This window comes from Euleptes europaea, chromosome 3 (genome assembly GCF_029931775.1).
Source record: "Euleptes europaea isolate rEulEur1 chromosome 3, rEulEur1.hap1, whole genome shotgun sequence".
NCBI classification, from domain to species: Eukaryota; Metazoa; Chordata; class Lepidosauria; order Squamata; family Sphaerodactylidae; genus Euleptes; species Euleptes europaea.
In genome coordinates, this window is record NC_079314.1 from 90,666,316 (window position 1) to 90,694,211 (window position 27,896).

General features: G+C 43.6%; 1 protein-coding gene across 2 annotated transcripts in view; it reads right to left on the bottom strand.

Annotated features, from left to right (window-relative positions):
* Positions 1–702: 702 nt before the first annotated feature.
* The window catches only part of SYNGR1 (synaptogyrin 1), a 28,018-nt gene continuing 824 nt past the window's right edge, over positions 703–27,896 (bottom strand). The window contains exons 2-4 of one of the 2 annotated variants that reach the window (XM_056846390.1): positions 9,848–10,085; positions 3,506–3,651; positions 703–1,114 (exon numbers count right to left, since the gene is read on the bottom strand). In XM_056846390.1, coding sequence (XP_056702368.1) covers positions 896–1,114; positions 3,506–3,651; positions 9,848–10,085 — 603 coding nt within the window. In that variant the 3' untranslated portion in view covers positions 703–895. Of the gene's footprint in view, positions 1,115–2,146; positions 2,347–3,505; positions 3,652–9,847; positions 10,086–27,896 lie in introns of those variants that run through there. The other variant, XM_056846391.1, reaches the window with a different exon arrangement.

Below are 27,896 nucleotides of genomic sequence, written 5' to 3' on the forward strand. Positions count from 1 at the left end.
TCAGTTTGCCATTTTTTTCATAGCAAGATGGTCATGCAATATTTCTGCCACGCATTCAGAATGCTGTCAAGCACTCCAATGAGCAAGATGAGAGAGAGAGAGAGACTGGCCAACTGCAGTCCACACTTATGACAGAAGCCAAACATGGCCAACTTTCCATGGAGAAAATGCAGATAAAGATAACCTGGGTTAAAAAAATGCATCCTAACATGAAAAAAAAATATCCATAAGAATTAACCAGATTTGAGAGAGGCCAAAGTCCTTTTTAGTTTAGAACTGTCAAGTTGGAGTTGATGCAGGCCCTGAAGCCAAACTTGGTGAAAAGGTAATCTCCGGCCTACTCAACACCCCTCTCTACATGCATACCATGTTCACACTCCACTGCCTTGTGTGTCACTCATCTTTGCCTGACTGCATGCCCACATGCTCACTGTCACCCTGCACATAGTTTTGTCTGCCCCTCCCAGCCTGTTCTCTTCTTTGCCCCTTGCACTTTTGTACAGACTCCGGCTCCATCTCTGTTTGTCACCCACTCCAACCTAGCCGTTGTGCCTTCAGGTCTTTCCTTCTTTTCCCCTTTCAGAAAGTAAGAACCAGATCTCTTCCCACAGCATCTTTCTACAAAAAGGGAAAGAAGGCTCTCTCTTTAAACAAAGACAGTGAAACACTTTGGATTCAACAATTCAGTTTCAGTAGAGCAGAGGAGCAGCGAGGCATTAGGTTTTCCAGTTTAAAAAAACTACGAAATTAAAAACAAAGACCCTAGAAGGCTGGAGGGTGGTCCAGAGCCACCTGTTGCTCCAAAACACACATGTCTGTTTTGCACCTTGGCTTGTTGGTGGCAGAGGAGGGTGGGCAGAGGGGAGGGAAAAGGAGACGAGCTCCCCAACAGCTCTCAGTAGTTCTGTGTTTGGTACCCCTGTGTGTCAGCATCAAAAGCATCCAGCGAAGGAGGCTGCTGGTATGTCCCCATGCTAGCTGTAGTGTCATCCTCACTTGTGTAGGGCGCGTAAGGCATGCCGGCCTCCTGGCTCGGGTCCATGTAGTCCTGGGAGAAGAGAGCCGAATCGGCGCCAAGCAGGTATCGCTGGAATGCCAGAAATGACTGGCCCACCTTTAAAAGGAGTATGTGGCAGTACAGGAAGAATGTTTGGGGAGGGGAATGGGAAGGAGGAAGGGAGGGGAATGGGAAGGAGGAAGACATGGAAGGGGGGGAAAGAGAGGGGAAACATATCAAGGAGAAACAAACAAAAGCAGGATTAGTAGTGGTTAGTGCACAAGACATCATTAGTGCATGAGACACTGGAATTATTAACAAGTCGAACACAGACATTTGAAAACAGTAAGAAGATTTTGGCACGCCCTGCAGAGCACTAGTTCAGAAAAGAAACCACAGAGTGAGCCCAGGCAACTGTTCCCATTACCATTTTGTATCTCACGCTACTAAGAAAAGGACGGCAGAAAAAAGATTATGTGCATATTCCAATTCACCATACAAATTATGGTGCTTATTTTCAGGACTAGCCTACATATGTTGCAGGCTTTGACATTGCTCAATCTCTTGCACATTCCAGCGGCTTTGAAGGACGACTGCGGGCTCAGCACAGAACACACTCTGTTGTGCTAGCATTAGAATGGCTTGGGAGGAAAGGTTTCAGCTCCTTTTCCAAGGCAGACACACCTTGGGAGGCTAGGTATGCTGGCAGAAGGCCATTTTCAACACACAAGAATCGTCGAAGCAGTGGTCAAGAGGCCCTGCCTCACCAGAAAAAGTTCTTGCGCTACGCTCTTTGGCAAAATTAGGGTGGAGAAAGGCTCATAGATCACCAGCTGCCTTCCCAACACCCTCACTTTGGGTTGGGGGAAGAGCAAACCAGAAAGACACAAGAATGAGTAGAAGAAGAAAGTGTATTTTGGCAATGGCCCTTGGCAGTTAAATAATATTAAGGCTGAGAGAAAGGCACATTGGTGTTATTTGGCATGAATTGGGGGAAAGGAGCACAGAGGCAGGAAGAGGAGAAGATGAACAGGGCACATTGTATTTTCAGCAATTCAGCTCTAAAGGGCAGGTAGAGGCTCTCTCAGACTCCAAGGCATCTCAGTGTTCTCATTCTCCCCACATCAGCTGCACGAACACTCTCTCTATTTAAAAAATTCTGCCTCTCATCTTTCTTCTTGCCCCTCAGCGTGGAGCTGGAAACATTTTCACTCCAACAATTTCCTCCCTGCTATTTCTGGACATTAGCATTAGGGCAGCAGCGGTGGAGAGTTAGGGAACAGTGTGTTGTATTCTTCCTGAAAGGTAATGTCTCCGAGTCTCCGATAAGCCAGAAATGTCAGCGTGCTCTGTAGGGAGAGAACAGGACGTACACAATAGGCATTAATGAGGGAGAGGATTCAGCAAGACCCCCCTTGGTTTAAAAAAAGGCATCCTATGGAGTAAAAGGGAAAAAAGGAACACTGGGGTGTCATCGGAGGGCCTCCCCTCCTTTTGCAAAGGAGACCCACGTGACTGCAGATGCTTCTTTCAGGGCCACTGGCCTCTGGCTAAAAAGGCCTCAATACCAGCCAAAGGTAAAAAGCTGCACTGAAGAGAGTCTTAAAAAACTGGGCAGAACTAGGTCACTGAAAGCACTGGAAAATAACAGAAAGTGTGCTCAGAATGCAGAATTTTTGTTACCAAAGAATAAACAAGCCATTCGCCTGCACAGAATATGTACTAGACAGTGGAATATCCCCTATACCACAGATAAAGACTGGATGCCCCGTCAATTTTTTTAATGGGCAGACTGAAGTTTTCTGTCTCATAAATCTTTTTTTGCTACATTTGTCAATGAGAAACTTTTAATGAATCTACCACATTTAAATGTACATTTGCAAATAAACAGCAGGAGGGCCTTATCTCTACAGGGAAACAAATTCCCTTGAAATTCCTCCTCATTTTGATGACACTGGATACTGCAATACTGTTGCACTACAGCAGGGGGCCCACCAGCCCCTTCTCTGGGCCACTAAGTACTTTTAGAAAGTGGGTGGGGCCAGGTGAGCTTCTGCCCAGCAGGGCTTCTGATTGGTTGTGCAGATTAAAATAACATTTCAGTGATAGCTGCCACTACAGAGTTGATTTTATTCTCTCTCTGACTCCTCTTTCCCAGTGTATTTTTAAAATTACTCCTCTTATCCCCTGTCCTTCCTCTGTGTGTGTAGTTCGCTCTATACTGCCACTCTGCCCTACCAGGATGGCGCTGGAACTCATACACGGCTGTGCCAGCTCTGCTTGGGACACTATGGTAACCAAATATTCAAGTTACGTGAAATTTGGCACATAAAACTGTCTAGTAAGTTTTGGCTGGAGTCAAGCCAGTGATTTATTTGGATATATGTGAAGACCTTTTGAATTGTGAAACCTGCAAGAAGAAAGCTGCACTGCATGTAATAGTACTGGAAGCTGAAGTAACAGGAAGTCTTAGAGAGGAGAACACAATTACTTAGCTGCATTACTTACCCAAGTGAAAATGGAGAAAAAAGAGAATGCAATGGCTGCCCGGGCTGCATCCGTTCCTTCATTCATTGGATTGTCTTCTGGCTTTGAAACTCGCCATTGGTCAGCCAGGAAACAGAAACTGACAAACCAGAGGAACGCCCACAAGCCTGAGAGAGACAACCATCAAAAGGAGGAGGAGGAGGAAGAAAAAAAGGGGGAAAACAAGGTATGTAAGTATCGATTCTCTCATTTCCCTAGCAAATACTAACCTATGGCATCCCAAAGCATTTTCCAGACTGGAGCAACTTTCATTTGTGTAAAGCAGAGTGAAATGCTAAGAAGCTAACACTGGGGAAAAGGCAGGTGAAAAGGCAGTGCTTATCTCTCCTCCTTCCTGACAATTTTCTCCAGCAGATACCTTCTTCCAGCCATTTTTAACCTGAATTCCCCCCCAGCCTGGCTCAGAGTCCTTAACCAAGCTCAGCTAAAGGCAAAATGACCTTGGTGGATGGTATTTACAGGGAAGAGAATCAGAATGTGTGGGTTAACTCCTTTCCCCAACCATCCCTGCATTTGTGTTACCTTGGTGAATACCTTACTGAATGCATTTGTGTTACCTTGGTGAATGCAGTTTTAGAAACATGCAGTTGCAGAGGTAAGCGTTAACTCTACCCTAAGACAGGAAAAGCAGACATTCTGTGAAATGGGGAAAGAAAGACAGCTTCAGCAACACTGGGCCTGTAGCGTAATTCTTAGCTGGTACTATCCATGACATGTGAGATCTGCTGGGCCCCGCAAAAGTCACATCACTTGCTCATTTATTCCTGAAATGCAGGCCCTCTGTAGAATTAAGCCACATTATAAAACACTGTCCTGGAAAGCACAGCTGAAGGGCAAACGTCTCAAATCAACTGCAGAGGAACCACAGCCAGACTATACAAAAAGCTGCTGGAATTTCGCCAAAACTCTAGGGCTAGTTTCCTTATCCTTAAGGGAAGAAAAATGCCACAGAATTATTAATATAATATCCTTTAGTGGTCACTGGTACAATGGGACACTTTCGACAGATGGATTTTACATGCAGTAGTAATGCGGATAGTAGATATAACAGGGAACACACGGAGAGACAGACAGACATGCTTCGCACATATAAATCCAAGCACTCTAGAAATATAGGCACAGGATCATAACCCTGCAAGAAAAAAAACAAATCTTCTCTCCCGACTACACTTAGTATTGCAATTATTTTGAAAAAGGAATGGCTACTTGCAGTGCATAAACTCATCCTGCTTCCACCCCTGGTAAACGAGGTTTTGCAGATGTTCATACTGATTAGCAACCCTACAAAATCTTGCCTGACCAGAGGAAATGGTGAAATAAATGAAACATGCAAAAACTGTGGGAAGCAGAACCTCTCCAGAGCTACTTTCAATTGTCCTCGAAGCCATCATCTCCCTTAAGTGGAAAAGGCATCATTAAGCATTGGTCAGTGTGGGACAGTAGTTCAAGTTGGAACTAGTGCCCAAGTTGGAACTATCTGGTTATCTTCCCTCTTCCTCAGGGCACTTCCTTTGCTGCATTTTGATACAGAAATATTTCTGCAACTTCAGCCAAACCAGGCATGACACTGGGAATTCCATGAATGGAGCACCCCCCCACACACACACACTTATATAAACAGCAGATAGAGACAGATTCCAATAGGGATCACGGACAAGGAATTTTAAACCTTCCTTCCATGTTTCACCCAGTCTGAACCAGCCCCACAGAGCTATGTGCCCCATTGGGGACACAAACGGGAACTGATATGGTTCTGCAATCCTGATCCGAATCAGGCCCCTGCATTCTTGCTGTTGTTTTGTTTTTTTAATGAACTGCAGGGAGTTCCATTCACAAAACTCCCAGTGTCAACCCATGTCTGGCTCTTACTCCTTTTTAAAAACATGTCAGGAGAGTGACATGAAGAAACACTCCCTTGTCATAAACATATACCAAGCAATATATATCAAGTGTCTGAGCACATGACCTTGTTATGCTAAGCCTATCTAGCTCCATCTACACTGGCTGCAAGCTACTCTCTGTGGTCCCGGGTAGGGGCCTTCACAACACTTGCTCCCAGAGATCCTTTAGTCCAAGTTTTCAGGATTTGAAACTGGGATGCAGGGCTTCTGCTATATCACTGGGCCACAGCCCTTTCCAGTACTTCAAGGCAAATAGCCATGGCATTAATTCCCTTGCACTGCCCTTGGGCTGCAGTTCCAAGCACCATCATCATAACGTTCAGCAATCATACAGTGCTTGGGAATACTGACAGAGCTTCCTGTATATTATCTCAGTAATCATGACAACAACATAGTAAGACAGGTCCTTCCCATATTCCAGATCCCTAAACAGAGACAGAGAATGATTTACTGAATGCTTCTGAACAAGTGCAGCTATGAACACACTGTAGCAGGGAACTCACTCCTCAGCTCACAAAGAGCCACATTCACCATTACCAGTAATCAAAAGGAGCACAGGAATACTGTACACCACCTCAAACACATGCACACAATAATGTAAGATATAACTATTAAGTATGTAACTATAACTGTTTAAATTACTGGAATACCTCTGCAAACGTAGGGTTGTCTCTCCCTGCCACTGTTGAACCTTAGCCAGCCCTGGTGTATCTGGACTGAGGGGAAGGGCTTCACACTCTGCCTTCTCACTCTCTCCTCAGCAGGAGGCACAGCAAGTTGGGGCAGAGAGGCATTGCCAAAGCATCTGGAGGAGGGCTGGTAAAACCACCACCATCCCACTGTGGCCGGCTTCCTCTTTTCTTTGGTAGCTGCCCAGGTGCTGGGATGAGAGCACAGAGGCTGCAGGGGAGGCAGGTTGTTGGAGAGAGCAGGCCCTTTATTTCCATCCCTAGAATGAGGCTCACACCTCAGGGAGGTTCGCTGCTTACCCATTCTCTAGTCCAGGGTCCCCAACACGGTGCCCACAAGGACACCTTTCCTGGTGCCCACCAGAGTTTTTAGAAAGTGGGTAACGCCAGGTGGGGCTTTTGCCCAGCAACACTTCTGATTGGCCACTGGAGATTTTATTGGCTAAGGAGATTTTTTTTCCAAAGGTTGCTTTGGCAGCAGCTGCCATCACAGCACAAGGATCTTCACTGTGTGACTGAGGGTAAGGTGCTGCAGCCATTCTGTGGCTGGCTCTGCCTCCTGCAGCAGCTATTTCGTGGCTGCGCCCACCTTGCGGTGTCAGAATTCCAAAGGTGCCCTGAGGCTCGATAAGGTTGGGGAACTCCTGCCCTGGTCCCTCCAGCAGTGGCTCTTTCTAGGTGGGAAACATCTGCCAACCACAGGCCCTATCTACCAGGCAACAACCTTGCTCACTTTCCTGGCACATGGGAAGGGTGCCACAGTAGGGTTGTCACATACCTGCTGGCCACCAGCAGGGGTGGGAGGTGGACTTAGGGCAGTAAACTTACTTTGAGGCCTCCGGCTTCCCAAACACAGTGATGTCGTTTCTGGCATGCAGCAGAAGTGACATCATTACGTTACCGACAACTGTGGGGACACTCTGATATTTGGGCAAAACTCTATGGTAGAAGCCGTTCTTGCCACAGAGTTTTGCCCAAATACCAGAGCGTCCCAGCGGTCATCGGCAACTCAATGATGTCCCTTTTGGTGCATGTGGGAAATGACGTCACTGTGTTTTGGATGCTGGAGGCCTTGGAGTAAGTTTACTGCCCTATGTTCTCCCGCTAGCTGGCCAAATGGCGCAGGGGGGCTGGGGCCTAAAGCGGGGATCCCCTACTACCAGCAGGGGGCTGGCAACCCCATGCCACACTGGGGAAGAGCCACAGGTAGCAAGTCAAAGAGCCACCTGGACTCCCAAGCCACTGAGCGAGTATCACTGTGCTGTAGCGTATAATACAATCCTATGCATAGAAATAAGTCTCACTGAGGTATGTATGCTTAGGGTACCTTTGCAACACTACGCTAGGGAAGTATTATTATATGAGGCAGCACAGTGTTAGAGTATCAGACTAGGATCTCGGTGAAGCATGCTTAAATCTCCACTCTGCCATGGAAGATTGCTGGGTGACCTTGAGCCAATCACATACTTCCAGCTAACCTACCTCACAGGGTTGTTGTGATGATAAAAATCAAGAAGGGGTGAATGTTGTAAGCCACTCCAGGTCTCCATTAGGGAGAAAAGTGGGGTATAAATAAATATCATTGTGCTTAGGAAGATCAGGGCTATTAGAAGGCAGCACATTCTAGATTACTACCCTTCACTGCATTACAAGACTTCTTACTCATATAGAATCACAGCTGTTCCCAGATCCACTACACAGTTTGCCAAATGAGAAGAAATTTCTCCTCAAACAGACTGCAACTTTAATTTCAAAACTGCAAAGTGAAAAGCAAATGAACATCGACGCAACAGCCTTCTCATACTATCTGCTCCACACCAACATCACCAACCACAGGGGACCAGAGTAGTGTCTGGAATTTACATTTGAGCCCCTTTAGAATCAAGCTTATAAAGTGAAGTAAATGTGTGAAGAATGAATGGGTGGTTTACTTTAAGGGTGATACGGGGAAATGGTTTGCTGTGCTAATGAAAGAAAATATGAGCAACTTGACAGTCATGGTAGTAACTGAACAAGTAGTATGATTTACTTCTCCAAAGGCACTTTGCCATTCTGCAGACCAAACGTCACCAACAAATCACTTCTGGACCTAAAAATGTCACTGGAGAAGGTTTAATACAAGCTGTTATTCATCTCTTAGAAAGACAGGAGAACTGCCAAGCTGTTTCTGGATCCTTAGTAGAGCTATTGTTTCCCCTCTGGAGTCTTAATGAATAATGTGCTTTCGCCTTTCCCATTCATACACCTGCTTCAACAGGAATCATCTTAGAAGTGGCATTTCACATTCTCACACACAGGAGGGAATGCATTTCCAAAATGATACAGTTATAGTATTATAAATGACAAGTATTAAAATTAATTTTAAAAATTATATCAGCTGCCCAATTTATCAGTGGAAACTTTTAAATCAATTTTTTATTTATCTGACAAATAATCTAATTCTAAATCTGACGCCAGGATGTGGATCAAAATATCTGCACAATGGGGCCGCACAAAGGTTGAAGGCAATAGTCCCTCCTCACAGGCAACTGACTATTTACAAGGCTACTCCAGAACCTCTGCTGTTCTAATAAAAAATGTCATGTCTGAGTAGACCTTACGTTTTGTAAGGAATGGGATGTAGTGTCTGAGCCAATACTAATCAATACTGATTTGGAGTTCAAAAAAACCCCTTCATTGCATGACCTGCTTGCTAGAATATGGCTTTTAGTAGGAGCAAAAAGAACGTACATTTTAATAGGGAACCGCAAACAGACATGCAGAATAAGCATTTCTTCTTCTTTCCTATCCCCCTGGGGCTTTCCTTCATTTCTTTTTACTCCCCTTATGCTATTCTTCTGCAAAGTGGGGAGAGAGGTATTGGTGTTTGGCTCTTCCTCCTCTGGCGGTCACTTTGGGGTGGCATTCACCACCCTCCCTCAAAATTCAAAGGTGCTCACAGGCTCAAAAAGGTTGGAGACCCCTGCCTTAGGATATTCTGCAGAATACTCCCCTACACTTCAGTTTTCTTAGCAGAGAAGTCTGCGTGGAACAGATCTACCTGAAGATGGTTAGAAACGACTTAGCTATTGGATTGTGGACAGGCTGAGTTACACCTTACCCAACAAGCACTTCCTGTCAGATTTGCTGAGAAAAGCTCCAGTGTGTGTGTGGAGGTTTGTTCTGCAGGTCTGCTTCACAGGAGCGGTCCTGTGATAACCTCCCATTTAATCTGGGAGCTCATTTACGCATCAGTGCTCAGAGATAATAGATAAATATTTGGATATAAATTATCACGTACAAGAGACTTTGTTTTTAATTGTGTGTGCAAACTTACACTGGGGCTGCCTGAGAGAGAGAGAAATGAGGATAATGAGAAAGCATGAAGGGAAGGGGGATTGGCATAGGAAAAGGTGTTGAAAAAGAAGAGAGAGAGAAGCCAGGTATCAACAAAGGGTGTGCTGTGAAGGTTTTTCTTCATCACACCTCTCCTGCTGAAAAATATCAGACATACTACATAGGTTGCTACAATTCTAAATATCTGTAAACATTCCACCAATTTCCTCAGCTTGTAGCTAACAGTTTCACTAGCAGATGATACTTGTAGAAAGCAGCCTCCGGAAAGCTCATGCTCTGGAAATTAAAGATTGGTCGGTCTTAAGTGCTACAGGATTTTCTTAATATTAAACATCCCTACAGAACCCTGAGCAGTGCCAATCCATGGAGAAACTCACCAGACACACCAACATCGGAGAGCACAACTTTCTTGCGATCCTTGACACTGCTGATCTGTGGAAAGTAGACATCTAGTGCCAGGTAAAGAAGGCAGCTGAGGAAGGCAAGGATTCCCACGGTGATGCCGTAACCACAGGCATCCTGGTTGCGATTGAAGATGCAATACTCCTCTGATTCATCTTGATGGTTAAGATAGCCTTCGTTCACAATGGAGCCAAACACAACAATGGAGAAAAGCTAGATACAAGGAGGCAAGAAAGGGGTTAAAAAAAGGACCCTCTACAAACAGAAACCAGGGCATAATCCAGCCAAAGCCAAGCACTGCCAAATTCTACTGATTTCAGCAGAAGGAAGCACATGCATGCATGCTTAACTCTCTCATTTAAATGGAACTTAAACACTGTGGTTGGACTGTACCGCAGGTATTTTAATCTAGCATTCTACAAGGCACCTAGATCTGCGTGGGCCCCAGTATGCTTTCTCTTTCAGTTGATAGGCTATCCACTGAAAAAGCAAGTGTTTATTTTCAGACTACAAAAACCTAGTAGTCATTTACCACCATAATTCGCTCACCCACTCAATCCTCCACCTGCCATGTCACTGCAAACTATTTCCCCCATCTGTTTCTCAGTAGTTTCTCTACCCATTTCCTTTTGCCTAACCAATGACTAGAATCCCATTTTCCACTCATTCTAGCAATGCCTTATGCTTCACTCTCCATTCATCAGCCATCCGTCTGTCCTTGTTTCTTTACCTTTCCTGCTATTCGGTCTGTTTGCTACATCTTTCTACCTCTACTGTGTCACACATTGTTCATTACCTTTCATGACCCAGACATAAGCATATGAGCAAACAGCAGACTGGCTAGTCGGTTTCAGAAAGAGCTGAATCCTCAAATGAAGATATGCCCAAAAAATATGCTGTCCCCTGTCCCTTCCCTACCACAACTATTTTTAAACTATTAGTACTACAAGAATACTGAACATGTGTATTTAAATTGCTGTTTTATAGAAAGGAGAGTATGTATTTACTTCATTTATACCCCATTTTTCCCCAGTGAAGACTCAAAGCAATGTACATTGTTCTCCATTTTATTCTCACAACAGCTCCATGAGGTAGGTTAGGATGAGTGTGTGTGACCAGCCAATGTGCACCCAGTGAGCTTCTATAGCAGAGTTGAGATTTGAATCTGGGTCTCCCAGATCCTAGTCTGACACTCTAACCACTATGGAATGCTGGCTCTCAAGGACGGCAACAATAAGGGCCAGGAAATGGGGGGAGGGGGTGACTCATGGTCTATAGCTCCTGTGTATTTAGGGCTAAGCACCTGCACCTCTTCTTTTATATGTTTAATGCCTGAAACACTAGTACACACTGCCACAGTCCTGTAAACATAACTGTTCCATAAAGAATAAAGCAGCTTTCAGGCTCCTGAATATTCTATCTCCACAGTGTATGTTCTCTGTTTCAGTATCTGGTTTCCTTTTTAAAATCATCTGTAAACATCAGATTTATATATTAAGTTTGATTATTATTAAATATAATGAAGTCTATACTGAATATATATATACATACATACTGACAAACATTTTTGTGCATATACACTAACTGCGTATGTTTCTTACCCAGTCCAAATTGAATTTCCGGGTGTTTATAATAAAAAAAGCAATCTATAATTTAGAATTAAATCAAATTCAAATGCACTAAACACATAAAAGCCAACAAACTAAAATTTACTAAAGATCGGAGTAAATAACAGTTTTCATCTGGTATCCAGAAGATATCTAAGTAGGTGACAGGGCACATGCATTTGACCATAGCTCTCCACAGCTTATGTTGCCCCAACAGAAAAAGACCCTTTCTCTGGTAGACACCAACCTAACCACTGAAGTTGAGGGCATAGAAAACAGGACCTCAGTGGACCATCTCATAGAAGAGAAAGGGAGCCTTCATACATGGGTCCATAGGGCTTTATGTGTCAAAATTAGCCATTTCCTTAACAAATCAGGAAAACAAGACGACAGAAAGATCTGTTTAACACTAGCAAATACCATCATGACTAGCGGTATCAGGCAATACCACAGCTATTTTGTAAACCAAATGCAATTTGCAAAAGTATATACCAGGGGTACCCAAGGTGGTGACTGCGGGCATCATGGTGTCTGGCAACACCTTTCTTGGTGCCCACCAAGAGTTTTTAGAAAGTGAGTGGAGCCACGTGGGGCTCTCGCCCAGCAGGGCTTCTGATTGACTGGGCAGATTAAAATAACATTGTTTCAGTGGCAGCTACCACCACAGTGTTAACGTTATTCTCTCTCACTCCTCTTTCCCAATGCATTTTATAAAATACTCCCCTCCTCCCCTGCTCTTGTGCTTCCTCTGGGTGTGTGTGTTGCTCCACTTCCTGCAGCAGCCATTTTGTAGTGGGTTCCACCTCCTGTGGCATCTATTTTGTGCCCACAGGCTCAAAAAGGTTGGGGACCCCTGGTATACATGTTCCCTTATTTTGATTATGTAATGAGCTTGGCTTCTAATCACCAATGGTCTATCCTACATGACAAAAAGAATGGTAATGTATCTCCACACTGCTTCACAGTTTTGGATATCCCTTCCATGGGTATTAATGGCTCTGGGCAAGCAGCCTCTTTTGGCTGAAGGGTGCAGGCAGGTATGTGTCTGTATGAGAACAGTGGATAGAGTGTTAGACTAGGATCTGCGAGACCTAGGTGCAAAGCCCCACTCTTCAACAGAAGCTTGCTAGATGCCCTTGGGCCTAGGGTTGCCAGGTCCCTCTTCGCCACAACAGGTTTTTTTGGGCGAAGCCTGAGGAGGGCGGGGTTTGGGGAGGGACTTCAATGTCATAGAGTCCAATGGCCAAAGCGGCCATTTTCTCCAGGTGATCTGATCTCTATCGGCTGGAGAACAGCTGTAATAGCAGGAGATCTCCAGCTATTACCTGGAGGTTGGCAAGCCTACTTGGGCCAGTACAATACACTTAGTCTAACCTACCTGCCAGGGTTGTTGCAGGGATAAAATAGAGAAGGGGAAAATGTTGTTAGCCGCATCGGGGAGGAAAGAGGTGAAGAAAGAAAGAATTGGGATATTGGAGTAGGCAAGAGGGGGGAAAGCAAGGCAGCCACTGCTGTGAGTTGGTTGAAGCACTTTGAGAGGGTGCAGGAGACTGGGAACAGCAGCCATGAAGGAGCTAGAAAAGATCCTTAAGTGTAAGGATACGTTGACGGTGACCAAGATCAAGATAATTAATACTGTAGTATTCCCCATTACTATTTATGGGTGTGAAAGCTGGGCAATGAAGAAACCGAAGAAAGTTGATACATTTGAAATGTGGTGTTGGAGGAATCTTTTATGGATATTGAGGACCACCCAAAAGACAAATCAGTGGGTTCTAAATCGAGTCAAGCCAGAACTCTCCCTAGAAGCTAAAATGACTAAACTGAGGCTATCCTACTTTGGTCAAATTATGAGAATACAAGACTCACTGGAAAAGGCAATAACGCTAGGAAAAGTTGAAGGCAGCAGGAAAAGAGGACCACCCAACATGAGGTGGATTGACTCCATAAAGGAACCATGGTCCTCAGTTTGCGAGACCTGAGCAAAGCTGTCAATGACAGGATGTTTTGGAAACGACTTGATGGCACTTAACACAGACAGGATCTTTCTCTCCCCCTCTCTCTGAGGATCTGATGTGAGGTAGTGCATCTGCTACTGTGCAGCAGAGCCTTTGTGCCGCCACCTGGGCTCTACCTGTACATGTGTAAATAAAGCAAAAAGCTGCAAGACATCATGGATCCCCAGTGTTCTCGCTTCCAAAGCTGACCAACCCTGGTAAGCACGAAGCCCCTGGAAATTCTCACCACTTTAGAGAAGTGAGACTGAATTATTTTTAAAGCATTCCCCAATTAATTGGTTCTTGTAGGTTATCCGGGCTGTGTAACCGTGGTCTTGGAATTTTCTTTCCTGACGTTTCGCCAGCAGCTGTGGCAGGCATCTTCAGAGTAGTAACACTGAAGGACATTTAAATTTGCTTACTTGTTTTTCAAAATGTGTTCTGTTTCCATGCCTGAGAGCAGAAACACACTGCCAAAATGGTAATGGGTTGTGGGGGAGAGAACCAATGAAAGCCACATGTAACATTATGCAGTGTGTAAGACAAGTTGGAAGCCCTAGCCATTGGAAACATTGCCCAGTCCCCATCCAGTTTATAAACCTTTAGTAGATACTTTGCCCTGACCTGGAAGGCCAAAGCTAGCCCAATCTCATCAGATTTCAGAAGTTCAACAGGGTTGGCCTTGGTTGGTATTTGGATGGGAGACCACCAAAGAATTCCAGGGTCACTATGCAGAAGAAAGCAATGGCAAGCCACCTGTATTAGTCTTTTGCCTTGAAAACCCTACAGGGTCGTTGTAAGTGAGCTGCAAGTTAATGGCACTTTATACACACACACACACAGAGAGCAGATACTTTCTTCACTAAGTCACATTTCAGCAGTCAAGACCTGCCCCAGCAATTGCTTTTTGGGCCCCACAATAAGCTGAACAGGGAGGAGGGGGTCATCTGTACCACAGACCATGTGATGCCTCCATTGTGATGCCCATTCCCTGCAGTCTATTACAACCTCCTGAGTATCATGTGATGCCCATTAGTGTTTCTTGAACACCATACAAGAAAAACGGTCACAGTGCCTCAACATCTTACTACTTAATTTAGGAAGATCTCCTTGTTTTCGACTGAAGAACGTACGCGTTCCTCTCCGCGCTCCCAGCCCTTCAACTCCCCATGATCCCCTTCAGTCACGAGGCTGCTGCACTGCCTCTTTCACTTTCCCCTGCTCCTTTTTAAATTCAGTTATGAAAAGGAAATTGTTCTGTTACATAATATTCCTCACAGGATTTATAATCAAATCTACTTCAGCCAAAATAAAGCAAAAGCTTTTCTTGCATTTGAGGGACCAATTGCCAAATATAAAAGGGAAAATGGGGTCAGGGGAGAAATCTTTCGAAGTCCATAGGAAGAAAATTCAACAAGCTTCTAGATAAAGATTGTCCAACTCTTTTTTATTTGCATTCAGCCATTTACAGATGCAAATTTGGAGTTATCACTGGAGAGCTAGGAGCAGACTTCCTTCCAGAATATATTTTTACTATTGCATTTGTAAGAGCATAAGTTATTATTACCACTATTTGAATTTCTCTCAGAACATCCTTATGGTGATCACAAGCCATTCATGCTCATACTCTGTCCTAAGGTACAACTTTCAGAGTTGAGAAGAAATCACCCATCACTTGATTGGTGAGCTCAGCTATGGGTGAAGACAAGACATAACATTACAGGAATGGTGAACGTAGACTGTTAGTAGCTCCACTCTTCCATAGACAAAAGAACATTTTTCACTCTGTGATTGAGCTCTAGAGGATTTTGAAGTGGCTTAGCTTTAAAGGGAGAGAGCCAAATAGATGGCAACAATTCTAGCACTCACACATCATCAACGCAACTTTCCTCCACAATCCCTAGAGCCATCCAACCTAGGCTGACCCCACAGAAGCACCTATAGGACCATGGTCAGATATAGCTTTAGAGCTGGTCAGATAAAGCTACACAATATCACCATATTGGTAATTCCTCTGACTCATCCAGCAGTTTCAAACACATGCTCAATATGAAGCAGCACAGAATACTCTGCCTTAGCTTTTATACTAAGATGCCACTCGCCCTTGTTTGGTTGCCTCCCCATCCCACATCCCTTTGAGGGAGCTGACAGAAAGGATCCTGGGGAAATGTTGAGAAATATGGAATGACTCCATGTGAAGAGCAAAATGAACTGCTCCAGCATGGTGTAGTGGTTAAGAGCGGCAGGACTCTAACCTGGAGAACCAGGTTTGATTCCCCACTCCTCCACATGAAGCCTGCTGGGTGACCTTGGGCAAGTCAAAGTCCTCTAAGAACTCTCTCAGCCCCACCTGCCTCACAAGGTATCTGTTGTGGGGAGGGGAAGGGAATGCGATTGTAAGCTGTTTTGAGAGTCCTTTAAGGTAGATGAAAGTGGGGTATAAAAACCTACTCTTCTTCCAAAGTGGTGTATGCAACCAGCTGATTACCAACACTTGTATTAGAAAGGATTTTCTGAGGGACAACATTTCCAAAAACCTTGACAGTTATTAACACATTGTTGACAGATCTAATCAAATCAACATGGATCTGCTGCAGCGAGGAAGGGGCGGCATAGAAATAAAATAAAAAGGTTTAATGCCCCTTACTTCTCTATTATTTGTAGATATTTGATTATAGCTCTCAAATGGGGACAGTACCGGTAAGTGCAGTCCCAATGCCATACCCAAGTGAGAAGCCAGATACATCAGCAAACTTGCCCTATCAGTGAAGATCAAGCAAAGGCTATTCAGAAAAGTAAATTTGCTAGACTTGAATAAAGAGTGGTTAACCATTGATGTAAGGCTGTTTGGCACTTTCCCAAAAGCAGACACTGATTATCCTGCCAAGATATGAGTCCAACTCACAAGTTGTTGCCTGCATCGCTCTTCTTCTGTGACCCTAGCTAAAACTGATACAAACCAGCACCACCATGGCTACTGTAATACAAGTTCCATCTGTTGCCAAACCCTTTGCTTCAAGTCATGTTCAACACAAGTATTTATACCTTAAAAAGTCATAACCAAATAGTAGCCTCCCCCCACAACCCCGACTGTAGATCTTTGGCGCAAATCACGGCACAGGAGAGAGAACGGTGTCCACACTTACGCACTTGCTCCATAAAGTGAGAAGCAGTATTGCCCCAGCACTGATACCTTCAAAGATGTGAAGCATCAGCTTAGGCTGTGCATGAGCTCCGCTTACGCTGACCATAGCATTGGGCCACACACTTACAAACCATTCACCAACACCCCAAGGTAATTCTGCTGCATCTTTATTTGTGGCAAAACTATTATCTGGAATGTGTGAGAAGGGAGATCAGACTCCAGACCCAATTCTAACATTGATCTCTCATAAGATCCTCTTCAGGTATATATCTCAGTGGAAGACATGAGCAGAAACCACTAATGCTACATTTTTCAAAAATGTCCAAAACTGCATCCATCTAAAAAACAAACTTCTTTTTTTTTGCGCAAGGAATCAGAGTTGGAAGGGACCACCAGGGTCATCTAGTCCAACCCCCTGCACAATGCAAGAATTTCACAACTACCTCCCACACACACTCCCAGTGACCCCTACTCCATGCCCAAAAGATGGCCAAGATGACCTCCCTCTCATGAACTGCCTAAGGTCATAGAATCAGCACTGCTGACAGATGGCCAGCTAGCCTCTGCTTAAAAACCTCCAGGGAAGGAGCACTTACCACCTCCCAAGGAAACCTGTTCCACTGAGGAACCGCTCTAACTGTCAGAAAATTCTTCCTAATGTCTAGATGGAAACTCTTTTGATTTAATTTCAACCCGTTGGTTCTGGTCCGACCTTCTGGGGCAACAGAAAACAACTTGGCACCCTCCTCTATATGACAACCCTTCAGGTACTTGAAGATGGTTATCATATCCCCTCTCAGTCTTCTCTTCAGGCTAAACATACCCAGCTCCTTCAACCTTTCCTCACAGGACTTGGTCTCCAGACCCCTCACTATCTTTGTTGTCCTCCTCTGGACATGTTCCAACTTGTCTACATCTTTCTGAAATTGTGGTGCCCAAAACTGAACACAATTCAGGACTATATCCTTAAAAACACTCCTTGCCAAAAAGTTATCTCCAAGGTACTCCACCAGCAGAAACACACTTACAGCAGCTCCACGCATTACAATTAGTGCTAGAAACACTGACTTTTCCCACAGCAACCATTTAACTTGTGGATATCAGATGCTCAACTACATGCAAGAAATCTGATTGGGCCAGGATTCCCAAAGGAGGGTACATGTGTATATAATGTTTACACATTATGTGGGGCTGCCACAAGAAATGCGTGTTGGCAGTACATATTCCATTTCTGAAAATCAATTGGAATCATCATTCCTTATGGCAATTAAATGCTTGGGAAATATTAAGTGCCTCTCCTGTATTCCTCTCAACAACCAGTCACAACTTCCATTGCCTAATGAACAGCTACTGCTGTATTGCAGCAAATGATAAAAAAGGGGCAAACTGCTCCCTAATTCCAACTGCTCCATTCTTTCCTTCCCTTTGAATGGTATTCCAAAGATGCTGCAACTTGCCCCTATCTGCTGGCCAATCCCCAGCTTAGTCATGGATCCCACAGTACTGACTGATTTACTTCCTACTGGAATAGGTCAGCATCAGTGAATCAAGACGTAATTCTATTCACTTGGAGACACCTTGTCTGGAACCCTGAAGGGATTCTGCTATAGCAGCCACCTCAAAGGCCAAGTTTACACAAGCAGTAGTCAGTTTGACAAAATCTCATCATACTTCTAGCTTCTGTCCTAAGAAAAGAGTGAAAGTGAGGAAAGAGCAAGTAAGGAGTTCAAGTCCAGAACCCAATAACCCAACTTTTACCTTTATGAATTGCATAGAAGGGATCAGAATTTTCCTATCACTACAATTCTGGGAAGAGTCATATCTAGAGAAACTGTCCTTCCTGTGCAATTCTTAAAGGCGTAAGAGCATTTCCATGGTGTGGGCCTGGCAACCCTAAAGACAAGAACACATACAACAAAGAGACCCTGACTGGCCCACTCCCCCCACCCCAAGAGCTCCTGCATCTTTATCTAATGCATGACATGCAGAAATCCAGCAAATGAAGTCTGCTCCTGTATCTCTATCATAGGAAAAACTTCATCTGATGAATTGCAGCTTGTATTAAGTAATGCTTGTTCTTGAATACAGAACTAACAAGGCATAACCTTCCCCAGGATGCTCATCTCCACCAGAGGATGTTTCTGCATCTCTTGAAATCACCGCAACGGAGCTTGATATCTCTCTCTTGTGATTCTATGGAATGTATGCACAGGAATAATGTAATTGCCTCTGAATTATTCCTACAGCAGTACCTAATGCTGTTTTGCCCTTGCGTGTGTGCATGCGCAGCCTCTGCATTTGGACAGTGTGTGCCTGTTTAAGGAGCTCTTCCCCAATTCATCTTTCCAATCTCTGCATGGTCTGCTTAAATGTCAGCAGCAAGAGCTGTTTCACTGCTTTTCCCTTACGAATGTACAAGGGGGGCACTTCAAAGCATGTAAATGAACACAAAAACAGAACATCAAAATCCCCCCATGTAAGTTTAAAAATCACAAATTAGTTTAAAAATTAATCTACCATCTCTGCATTCATGAATGCAACCTCACAGAGAATCCATATAGGCCACTTCTGTATCACAGGGCACTTCATACATGAAAAACTGACAGATGTTACTTCTTAACTATGGAAAGGGTTTTTTTTGTTTTGTTCTGTTTTTTGCTAATGCTGGTTCTGTAAGCCTACGAACTGGCAGTATCAGGAGACATATAGCTGGCAAAATGCTTTGCAAAGGCCAGGACTGAGGTAGTTCCACTGTTGCTATGGATGCTAATGGCCTAACACACCTGCCTTGGGCAGCCCTTAAGGATATTCATCGCCCAGAGACAGAGAAACATTGTTCTACCTAATTTCCCTAAAACAAGACATGCTCTCTCTGGATCCCCTTAGTTTTGGTGCAGATTTCTAAATTGATGTTATATATTGAGCAGTTTGCTTTGCTTCTCTTTTTAACCAGAGGACCACTGAAGGTTTATGCACCTGACTGAATCTGCTTAGGCTCTTGAACGCAGCAACAAAAAATGGTTGAGACCCTTAGAGAGCGCTTGAACCACAGAAGAAAAAAAGTTCCAGGAGGCATAGCTGCATATGTCACTGCAACATGGGGACAGGTGAAGCAGCTTCTAATCAATCACTGCCCTCTAAGCAGGACCAACGGGGAGGGGGGGTGTCATCAGGCCTGGGCCTAGGGTTGCCAACTTGCAGGTGGAGCCTCTCCCAGAATTACAACTCATCTCCAGAATGCAGATATTTATTCCCGTGGAGAAAATGGCAGCTTCGGAGGGAAGACCCTGCCCCTCCATAGGCCCCATCCTCTAATCTCCAGGAATTTCCAAGGCCAGTGTCAGCAACCCTAGGCTGGGCCTCAAATTAGACACTTGGGGGGGTTGTTTGTTTTGGTGTTTGATAAGTCTCCCCACTTGTTTTGTGGGCATCCCGGTAAGACTGAAATGTGATATACTCTCTTATCTTAGAGTTGCAAATTAAGTGATGTGATTTGGTAGGAGGCAAAAGGTTCACTATGGAACGAAAATGTTTGAATGGGTTTGCTGTTTTCAATACCAACTGTCATGCTGCACTATAATTGCCTCAATAATTTAGTCCACTTATACAGGAAAGAGCTAGAAAATCATTTGTTAAATTTTTAAAAATTCAAATTACATGTCATTCTCTTTTTTTGATGCCTTACTTTGTTTTGATATCTCACCATTTTTAATTTTTTGTTACAGACAGATACCTTAAAAGCTGGCTGTGGCCCAGGCTGTTCTAGACCTCTGAGGGGACCTGCTTCTAAAGGAACAATCTCGTGTTTTAGACCTGGCAATCATATCCTAGAGAAATACTTAATGCCATTCAAATACTCTTATGAAGAATTGTAATTTCCACTTTTTTTTTGTTCAATTGCAAAGAGTATTTATTAGCATACTAACAGTCCTGAGTTTTGAGCATTTTAGCTATTCATCAGGGAAATATTATGGATTCTCTTTTTTTGCTCTGGAATAACCTGCTGATACACTATTAAGAGCACAGACATCTTAAATATTCCTCTGATAAAGAGACAATTGTGTTACTCATTGGGATCATTGTTGTACTGAACGTTGCTTTCTGCACCCATTATAATAATCATTAGCCTTCACATCGGTGAGATTTCTGTGACCCAACATACTCACCGCTTATTATCTTTGATGCTTTCTTTATAAAGGGGATAATTCACAGTGGGTAGCCGTGTTAGTCTGTTTGCAGTAGTCAAAAAGGGCAAGAGTCCAGTAGCACCTTAAAGACTAACAAAAATATTTTCTGGTAGGGTATGAGCTTTCGTGAGTTACAGCTCACTGTGGCTCACGAAAGCTCATACCCTACCAGAAAATATTTTTGTTAGTCTTTAAGGTGCTACTGGACTCTTGCCCTTTTTTATAAAGGGGGAAATTCAAAAGAATATTCCAGATGAGTAGGAATGTTAGTCTGCAGCAAAAATAAAAAATAGAGCCAGTGTGGTATAGTGGTTAGAATGTCAGACCAGGATCTAAGAGACCTAGATGTGAATCCCCATTCTACTCATGGAGACTCACTTGGGCCTGTCACAATTAGCTCACAGGGTTGCTGTGAGGAAAAATGCAGGAGAGAAAGATGTAAGCTGCTTTGGATCCCCACTGCGGAGAAAGGTGGGGTACAAATGAAATAAATATAAATAAATAAATAAGAACAGAAGTCCAGTGGCACCTTGGAGACAAACAGATTTTATTTCACAATAAGCTTTCATGAGTCAGAATTCACTTCTTCAGATGTACAGGAGTATAAATGCATCAGGCTCAATTTATATACACAAAGGGGTGTGTGACAAAGAGGGGCTAGTTCAAAACCAGATCCTATCCAAAGGGTTATCAGAACTGATTGTGTGTGTGTAAAGTGCCGTCAAGTCGCAGCCGACTTATGGCGACCCCTTTTTGGGGTTTTCATGGCAAGAGACTAACAGAGGTGGTTTGCCAGTGCCTTCCTCTGCATAGAAACCCTGGTATTCCTTGGTGGTCTCCCATCCAAATACTAACCCAGAACTGATTACCCAGTTTGAAACAAGATCCCATCCAAAGGGCCACCAATTCTGATAACTCTTTGGATGGAATCCTGGTTTGAAAGAGCCCCTCCCTGTAGCATTCCCTCCTTCTGTTGTTTCTGTAAATTGGACCTGATGGATTCCTACGTATCTGAGCTCTTACGCACCTTTTACTTGCACAATCTTATGCTGGAATAAATTGTGTTAGTCTTGAAAGTACCACCGGACCACTGTTTTAAGAATATTACGCAAGATTGGCATTGCTTACAGTGCCTGCCTGTTTTTTGGGACAGTATTTCTAAGAGGCAGCTCAGGTTGAATCCATCATTCTCAGTATACAGACAGAGAAAATGAACTTCTTTCACTTCATTAATGCCTACTTGCATGCATATGTTTCTTGAAGTAAACAGGGCTCGCCTTGCTACCACAACCTACATGTAATTCACAGTATAGCTCCCCCCTCCCCCACCCCCGATTTTGCACAGAATTTCAGCTTCATATATAATCTCTCATTTTGGAGAAATTTCTCAGAGGAACATTGCCACAGCAAACCCCTACCCTTCAATGTTCTCCTGCTTGTTACCTCTACATATTGCATACAGCCAGATCTGCTTAGTTACATACTGTTTCATATTCCTTCTTCCCTATTAAAAGGCACACTTTAAATGCATATTAACTTTTAAACAAGCCCAGTTCTTCAAAATTAAACAGAACAGTGCTGCTTATTTATGTTTTTAATTATTAGCATGAAGCTATTAAGATTTCCACCCAGCCTCTTCCTGCTCCCATGACACTTCCTACTCAAGAGCTTTTTTTAAAAGTCAGGAGTAAGATCTCATGACAGCATGTAATAGTGACAAAACGGGAATGCATGACGTATATTGTGGTTGTCTTACCAACAGTGACAGATCCACTGATGTATCTAGAAACACAAGTAACGTTGAAGATGAAAGAGAGAGACGAATGAGTAAAGATGTCTACTTTTTTTCCTGGGAAGGCAGCTGTGCTCTAAACAGATGAGCCTCCTTTTTATTGCAAGGAGATGCAGTAAATGGAGAAAGCCTCCCCCACACACATACACACACACAATTCACCTGTATTTAGACTACTTAATTTCTGCTTATCACTCAGATTTTACAAAAGAAGCCCTGCCAAGAAAAAAAGAACTAGCAACCCTTGTATTGCAATTCCATGCATGTTTACTTATGTCTCACCAAACAGCCTCGCTTATTAAAAAATTATTCATTCTCAAGTAAGTGAGAAGACGAGACTCATTGGAAAAGACAATAAAGCTAGGAAATGTTGAAGGCAGTAGAAAAAGAGGACGACCCAACATGAGATGGATTGACTCAATAATGGAAGCAACGGCCTCCACTTTGTAAGACCTGTTAAGGATAGGACGTTTTGGAAGTCATTAATTCATAGGGCCATCATAAGTCAGAAGCAACTTTATGGCACTTAACGCACACTTAAATGTGTACAGGACTGAAGCTTTTGTGCTGAAGTAACTTTTAAAGCCACAGGAGCTAGCCAGAGTAGAGTGGTAACTCTACTCTGCTACACATCAGGGTACATGTAGTATTTGTTCTCTATTCACATGCGATTGTCTTATTTGCTAGTTTTCTTTAGCATATGCCATTTCAAAAGCCCTTATTGTTAAAACAAAGAAACACCCCAAAGCTGTTTAACTATTTTAAACAGAACAGTGCAGCTGTCTATGGAATCAACAGCTCCCAAGGCAATCTGGAAAACCTGAACAACATGCAACAAGCGCATCTCATTACAATGATTGTTTCATTTGCTGATGAGAGGAGAAGCTCATTTTAAAGCTTATAGGCCACACTTTGCCTTTCAGACATAATACCATAAAGAGGAAGACTGCAAAGGAGAATGATCTTCCTATGATTGCAGTCATTATTCTCCTGCTTGTGAGTTAAAAGTGAAAAATGTAGCCCAGTACACAAAATTGCTCTTCTAACTCCACTTACAGGCAGAAATGTCCATTTGCCTTTGTATATATGAATGCAGATTACCACTGGTCATGAATCAAAATTAGCCTAAAAGCGATGACATCACTATATTTAGCAGTAAACTTGGTAGCTTGTGCCAATCACAAAAGCAGCAAAACCAGACTACCAAGATATAAGGTAGAGGCTTCCTACATATTCAGGATACTCCCCAGGTAACACAGAAAAATGACTTTGCAATTTGCCTTTAAAAAAACATAAGCCCTTTTAAGAGGTTATATCTGTGCATACAGGGTGGCTGGCAAGCACATGTATCATGAACACACTCCCAATACATGTGGTCATCATATTGTCTGAACATGTTTTGCATGATGCATGTGTGAACCAGAACAATGGAAAACCCAGTGGTCTGTCTGCATTAAGCTGTATATGCTTACAAAATATACTCATGATGCATGCAATTGTCAGCCTCCTGGTACATGTGGACATAACATCTGAAAATGGCTATGATGGTGGCCCTGATGGGGCAGAAAGCTAGGGTACAAATTCTGTAAATAAATAAAAATAAATATGCTTCAGGAGACACACAATACTGACAGTAGTCAAGCCAGTTAAATGGATGGAAAAAAGGAAAGGGAAATCAGCTCCTGAGATCTTAAGAAAATCCTGAGATGTAGAAGATTCCTAAATTGTTGCCCTTCCTACAATTCTTCACAGGCTGCCAACTTGTCCGTTCTAATTCAGACCTGGAAATAGCTGCTTTCCAGGTCTCATTTGGCAAATAGGATTCACTTTCAGACATCCAGGCATTTTTCAAATAGGAAGAGAGCTTTTTCAAATAGGAAGAGATGGGAAATATGCTTCTAGAAAAAGTAGAATGAAACAGCATACTTGCTGGAATTAAGATGAGGCAAGGGAAAACCACAGGCCTCTATGGCCAAGAACAGTAGAGTTACCTCAGTGTTATGTCATCTGCATGTGGACAAAGGTGGTAAACTACTCTTCCTTCTACTTTCAACTGACACCATCACATGTATAATAACATATAGCTATTAATATTATATGTATATAAGTATAACCTTTTAAATTACAGGAGTACCTCTGTGCATGCCTCTCCCTGTCATGGATGAACCTTAGCCAACCCTTGTGTATCTGGAGCGAAGGGGGGAAGGCTTCCCTCCCTGCCTTCCTGCAAGAGGCACAGCAGGTTGGGCAAGAGAGTGAGGTTGCCACGGTCTTGCTACTTCCTGGGAGGATGCAGTGTGTGTCACATTGCGGAACAATGCTCAGAAGAGCCACAGGTGGCATGTCAATGAGCCACATTTTGCTCCTGAGCTCACTCCTGGTTTAAGGTATCATTCATTCATTCCCTCTTTGAGGCCCAGTAGCTGGAGCAGGGGATAACTTTACCTGTTCACCATGCAACCTTCACTTACTAGTACTTTAAAAAATACAGAAAAAAACAGCTCTACTGTCTCTCAGTTCAGAGCAAGCAAATAAGTTCTAAACTACTCTCTCACAGCAGCTATACTGGTTTCCCCATTAATCAGAAAATGGATGTTGCAATGCACACATAAATTTGCATAGTGGATCCCTGATTGTAACATGCAAAGGAACTAATTCCCAGGACTGTCAGGTTAACCACTTTTAATTAATTCCAAATGATTTTAATCCAATAGACAACTATACATTATGCACACTTAGGAGTAAATCCTATTGAACCTTATGATACTTACTTCTGAGTAAGCACACATAGCATTAGGCTGCAATCCTTGGGAATAAATCTCAACATGGTTTATTTCCAGGTAAATATGCACAGGCTTGGCTGCCCTTCCTACTTGCAAAAATCTGAAGAAATATACCCTATCGTGTTACATAAAACTAGTTTTTTTTCCCCTTTCCAAAGCAGAAAGAGTTGAGCTGCGCAATAGCACAGGATATCCACAAGCACCATCCTGGACTCTGGATATAACAGGGCTGAAAGTCACTTCCAAGGTCAAGATGCAGTAGGCAGTTGATGCTCTGGGGAAACAGAAGCACATCCAAGGATATTTGGGATGCTGGCTATCTTTCTGGAGCTGAAAGGTCATCTGATCTCATAAAGAAAGCCAATAAGGCAGCATTCTGAAGCAAAAAAGCAGCACACTGCAGAAACCCCTCCTCTCTCTCTCTCCTCTTGTGCTTAGGAAACCCTGCAGCAACAGAATGAAGTCACAGCTTCAAAAGGGGAGGACGTTCTGACCCAGTTTATTAAGTACAGAAATGTCCATCTAACTGTCACATCATGGGCACCATGATCGTTGCATTACTGCCTAGGCTCTCTGTTGCCTTCCTAATTCAGATTTAAATTGCTCATGCAACAAAAAGGTTCTTCCAGCAGGTCGTCTGAGATTGCAGTGGTAGATACAAGCTGGGAGACTATCAGTTAGAGGGCCTTCTGCCCTCTGGTAAAGCAACTCTGGTGTACTGTGCTATGCTGTAAAACAAGCTCACCAGGAGACACTAACCCATTTTCTCAGGGCCCTGCTAGAATTCTGTAAGGCTCACCCTCTCTTCTCCCAACACCAGTCCCAAAGTCAAATGCAGCAAGGGAGGGACATCTGACGAAAAAGGGGCGGAGACACATGGATGGTACTCATGAAATAAGCAAACCCAGAGCAAAAAAATTCTACTGGCTTAATCCTATCAACTGTAACAGGCTAAGCAAACAACTCTCACCCCCCAAAAAAACTTTGTCTCTTAATAAAATCTTCCCTATTTAATCCAACTTTTTCATATAACTTAGAGAGACATCTGTTCTCCTTGGTCAGCTTCACCGTACAGCACCCTCCTCCTCTCTTTCTCCCTACAAATTCCCCTAGGAGACAAATCCCTCTCCAGCTTCAAGGTTTGCAGCCTGCTGTCTTAATCCCAATGACCTTCTTACACATGCTACAAGCACATAGGCAGCCATGGCAAGAATGTCACGAGATAAGCAACCTTCCCCCACTTCGGCTATCTCAAGGGAAATGCATGAAAAAGAGGAACCACCCCTTGCTGACTGATTCCATTAACTGCATCTTTTCCTTAATCATCCACAAGACACACAATGTTAGGTGGGAATTACTCCACATTGAGGGGGGGGAGGTAATGTGTTGAACTGAATGTGTTGAGGATTTGGAACTGAAAGCAAAGAGAGCTTGCATTTTACCCAACATCTCCTTTCCTTACCCCTGATCCTGCCTACACATACACACACATTGCTAAGGGTAGGGTTAGAAAAGTGGTGATGATGCAGAATGTTCACAATTCTTTCCTTCAACTCCCCCCTCCAATATTACTGCTCATCATGTTTAAAGATTAAAACAGGCTAAACCATTCCCTTAAAAAATACCACTGTGATTTTTGAGAGGTCACAATACATAAAGAAAAACTGTTCCTTGCTTTATATCAATCAACCAAATGTTATTTCGATACAATATCAGCTTTGAATAAAAAAATCAATATTTGGTTAAAATAAAAAAACAAAATAATAAAAGTTGATGGTTCTGGGAGGGACCTTGCTTTATATTATAATTTAATCCTATGAAATGTGGGCGATGGAGAGCAGGAACTCATAATGCAATTCTTAGCAGGCTTCTTGCATTGCAACCCCCCCCCCCAAAAAAACAGCCATAGCCCCGGTTTATAAACACTGACGGCACTGCGGGCTTGAGACCGTGTCACACAAGCGGCAGGCAACGGAGAAGGGAGAAGCAACCCGAGACGGGGCTTCCAGGAGGGGCAGGCGCCGCCTCGCCCCCGTTTTGGAGGTCACTCTGGGCCCTCGTTACCACCGCTCCGACGGCACCTTGCCACCCCTCACCGGAATCAAAATCAGCCTTGAATGCAACCACCAGCATGACCTCTTAGACAAGTATATTAACTAAGACAAGCATACTATCAAGAACTGGAGGGTGTAAGAATGATCAACAGCAGTAGCGCCCTTCCAGAATCCGGCCTGTTCTCAACCCAGAATTGCCACTTCCAACCAGGTTGATAACTTGTTATAGAGAATGGAAGCGCACAGCTTTCCTACCACAGAATTCAGCCCTTAGACAGGATAAATTCATAAATAATATATGCCCTGACCTGGATGGCCCAGGCTAGCCTGATCTCATCAAATCTTCCTTAAGGAAGAAGCGAACAAGCGGGCCGGTGGCCCAAGAAGGCTGGGCACTCTACGGCCAATTCTGCACGGGAGGTTTGGCCTGGGACCGGCCGCTCTCCGGGCGCACCTTTC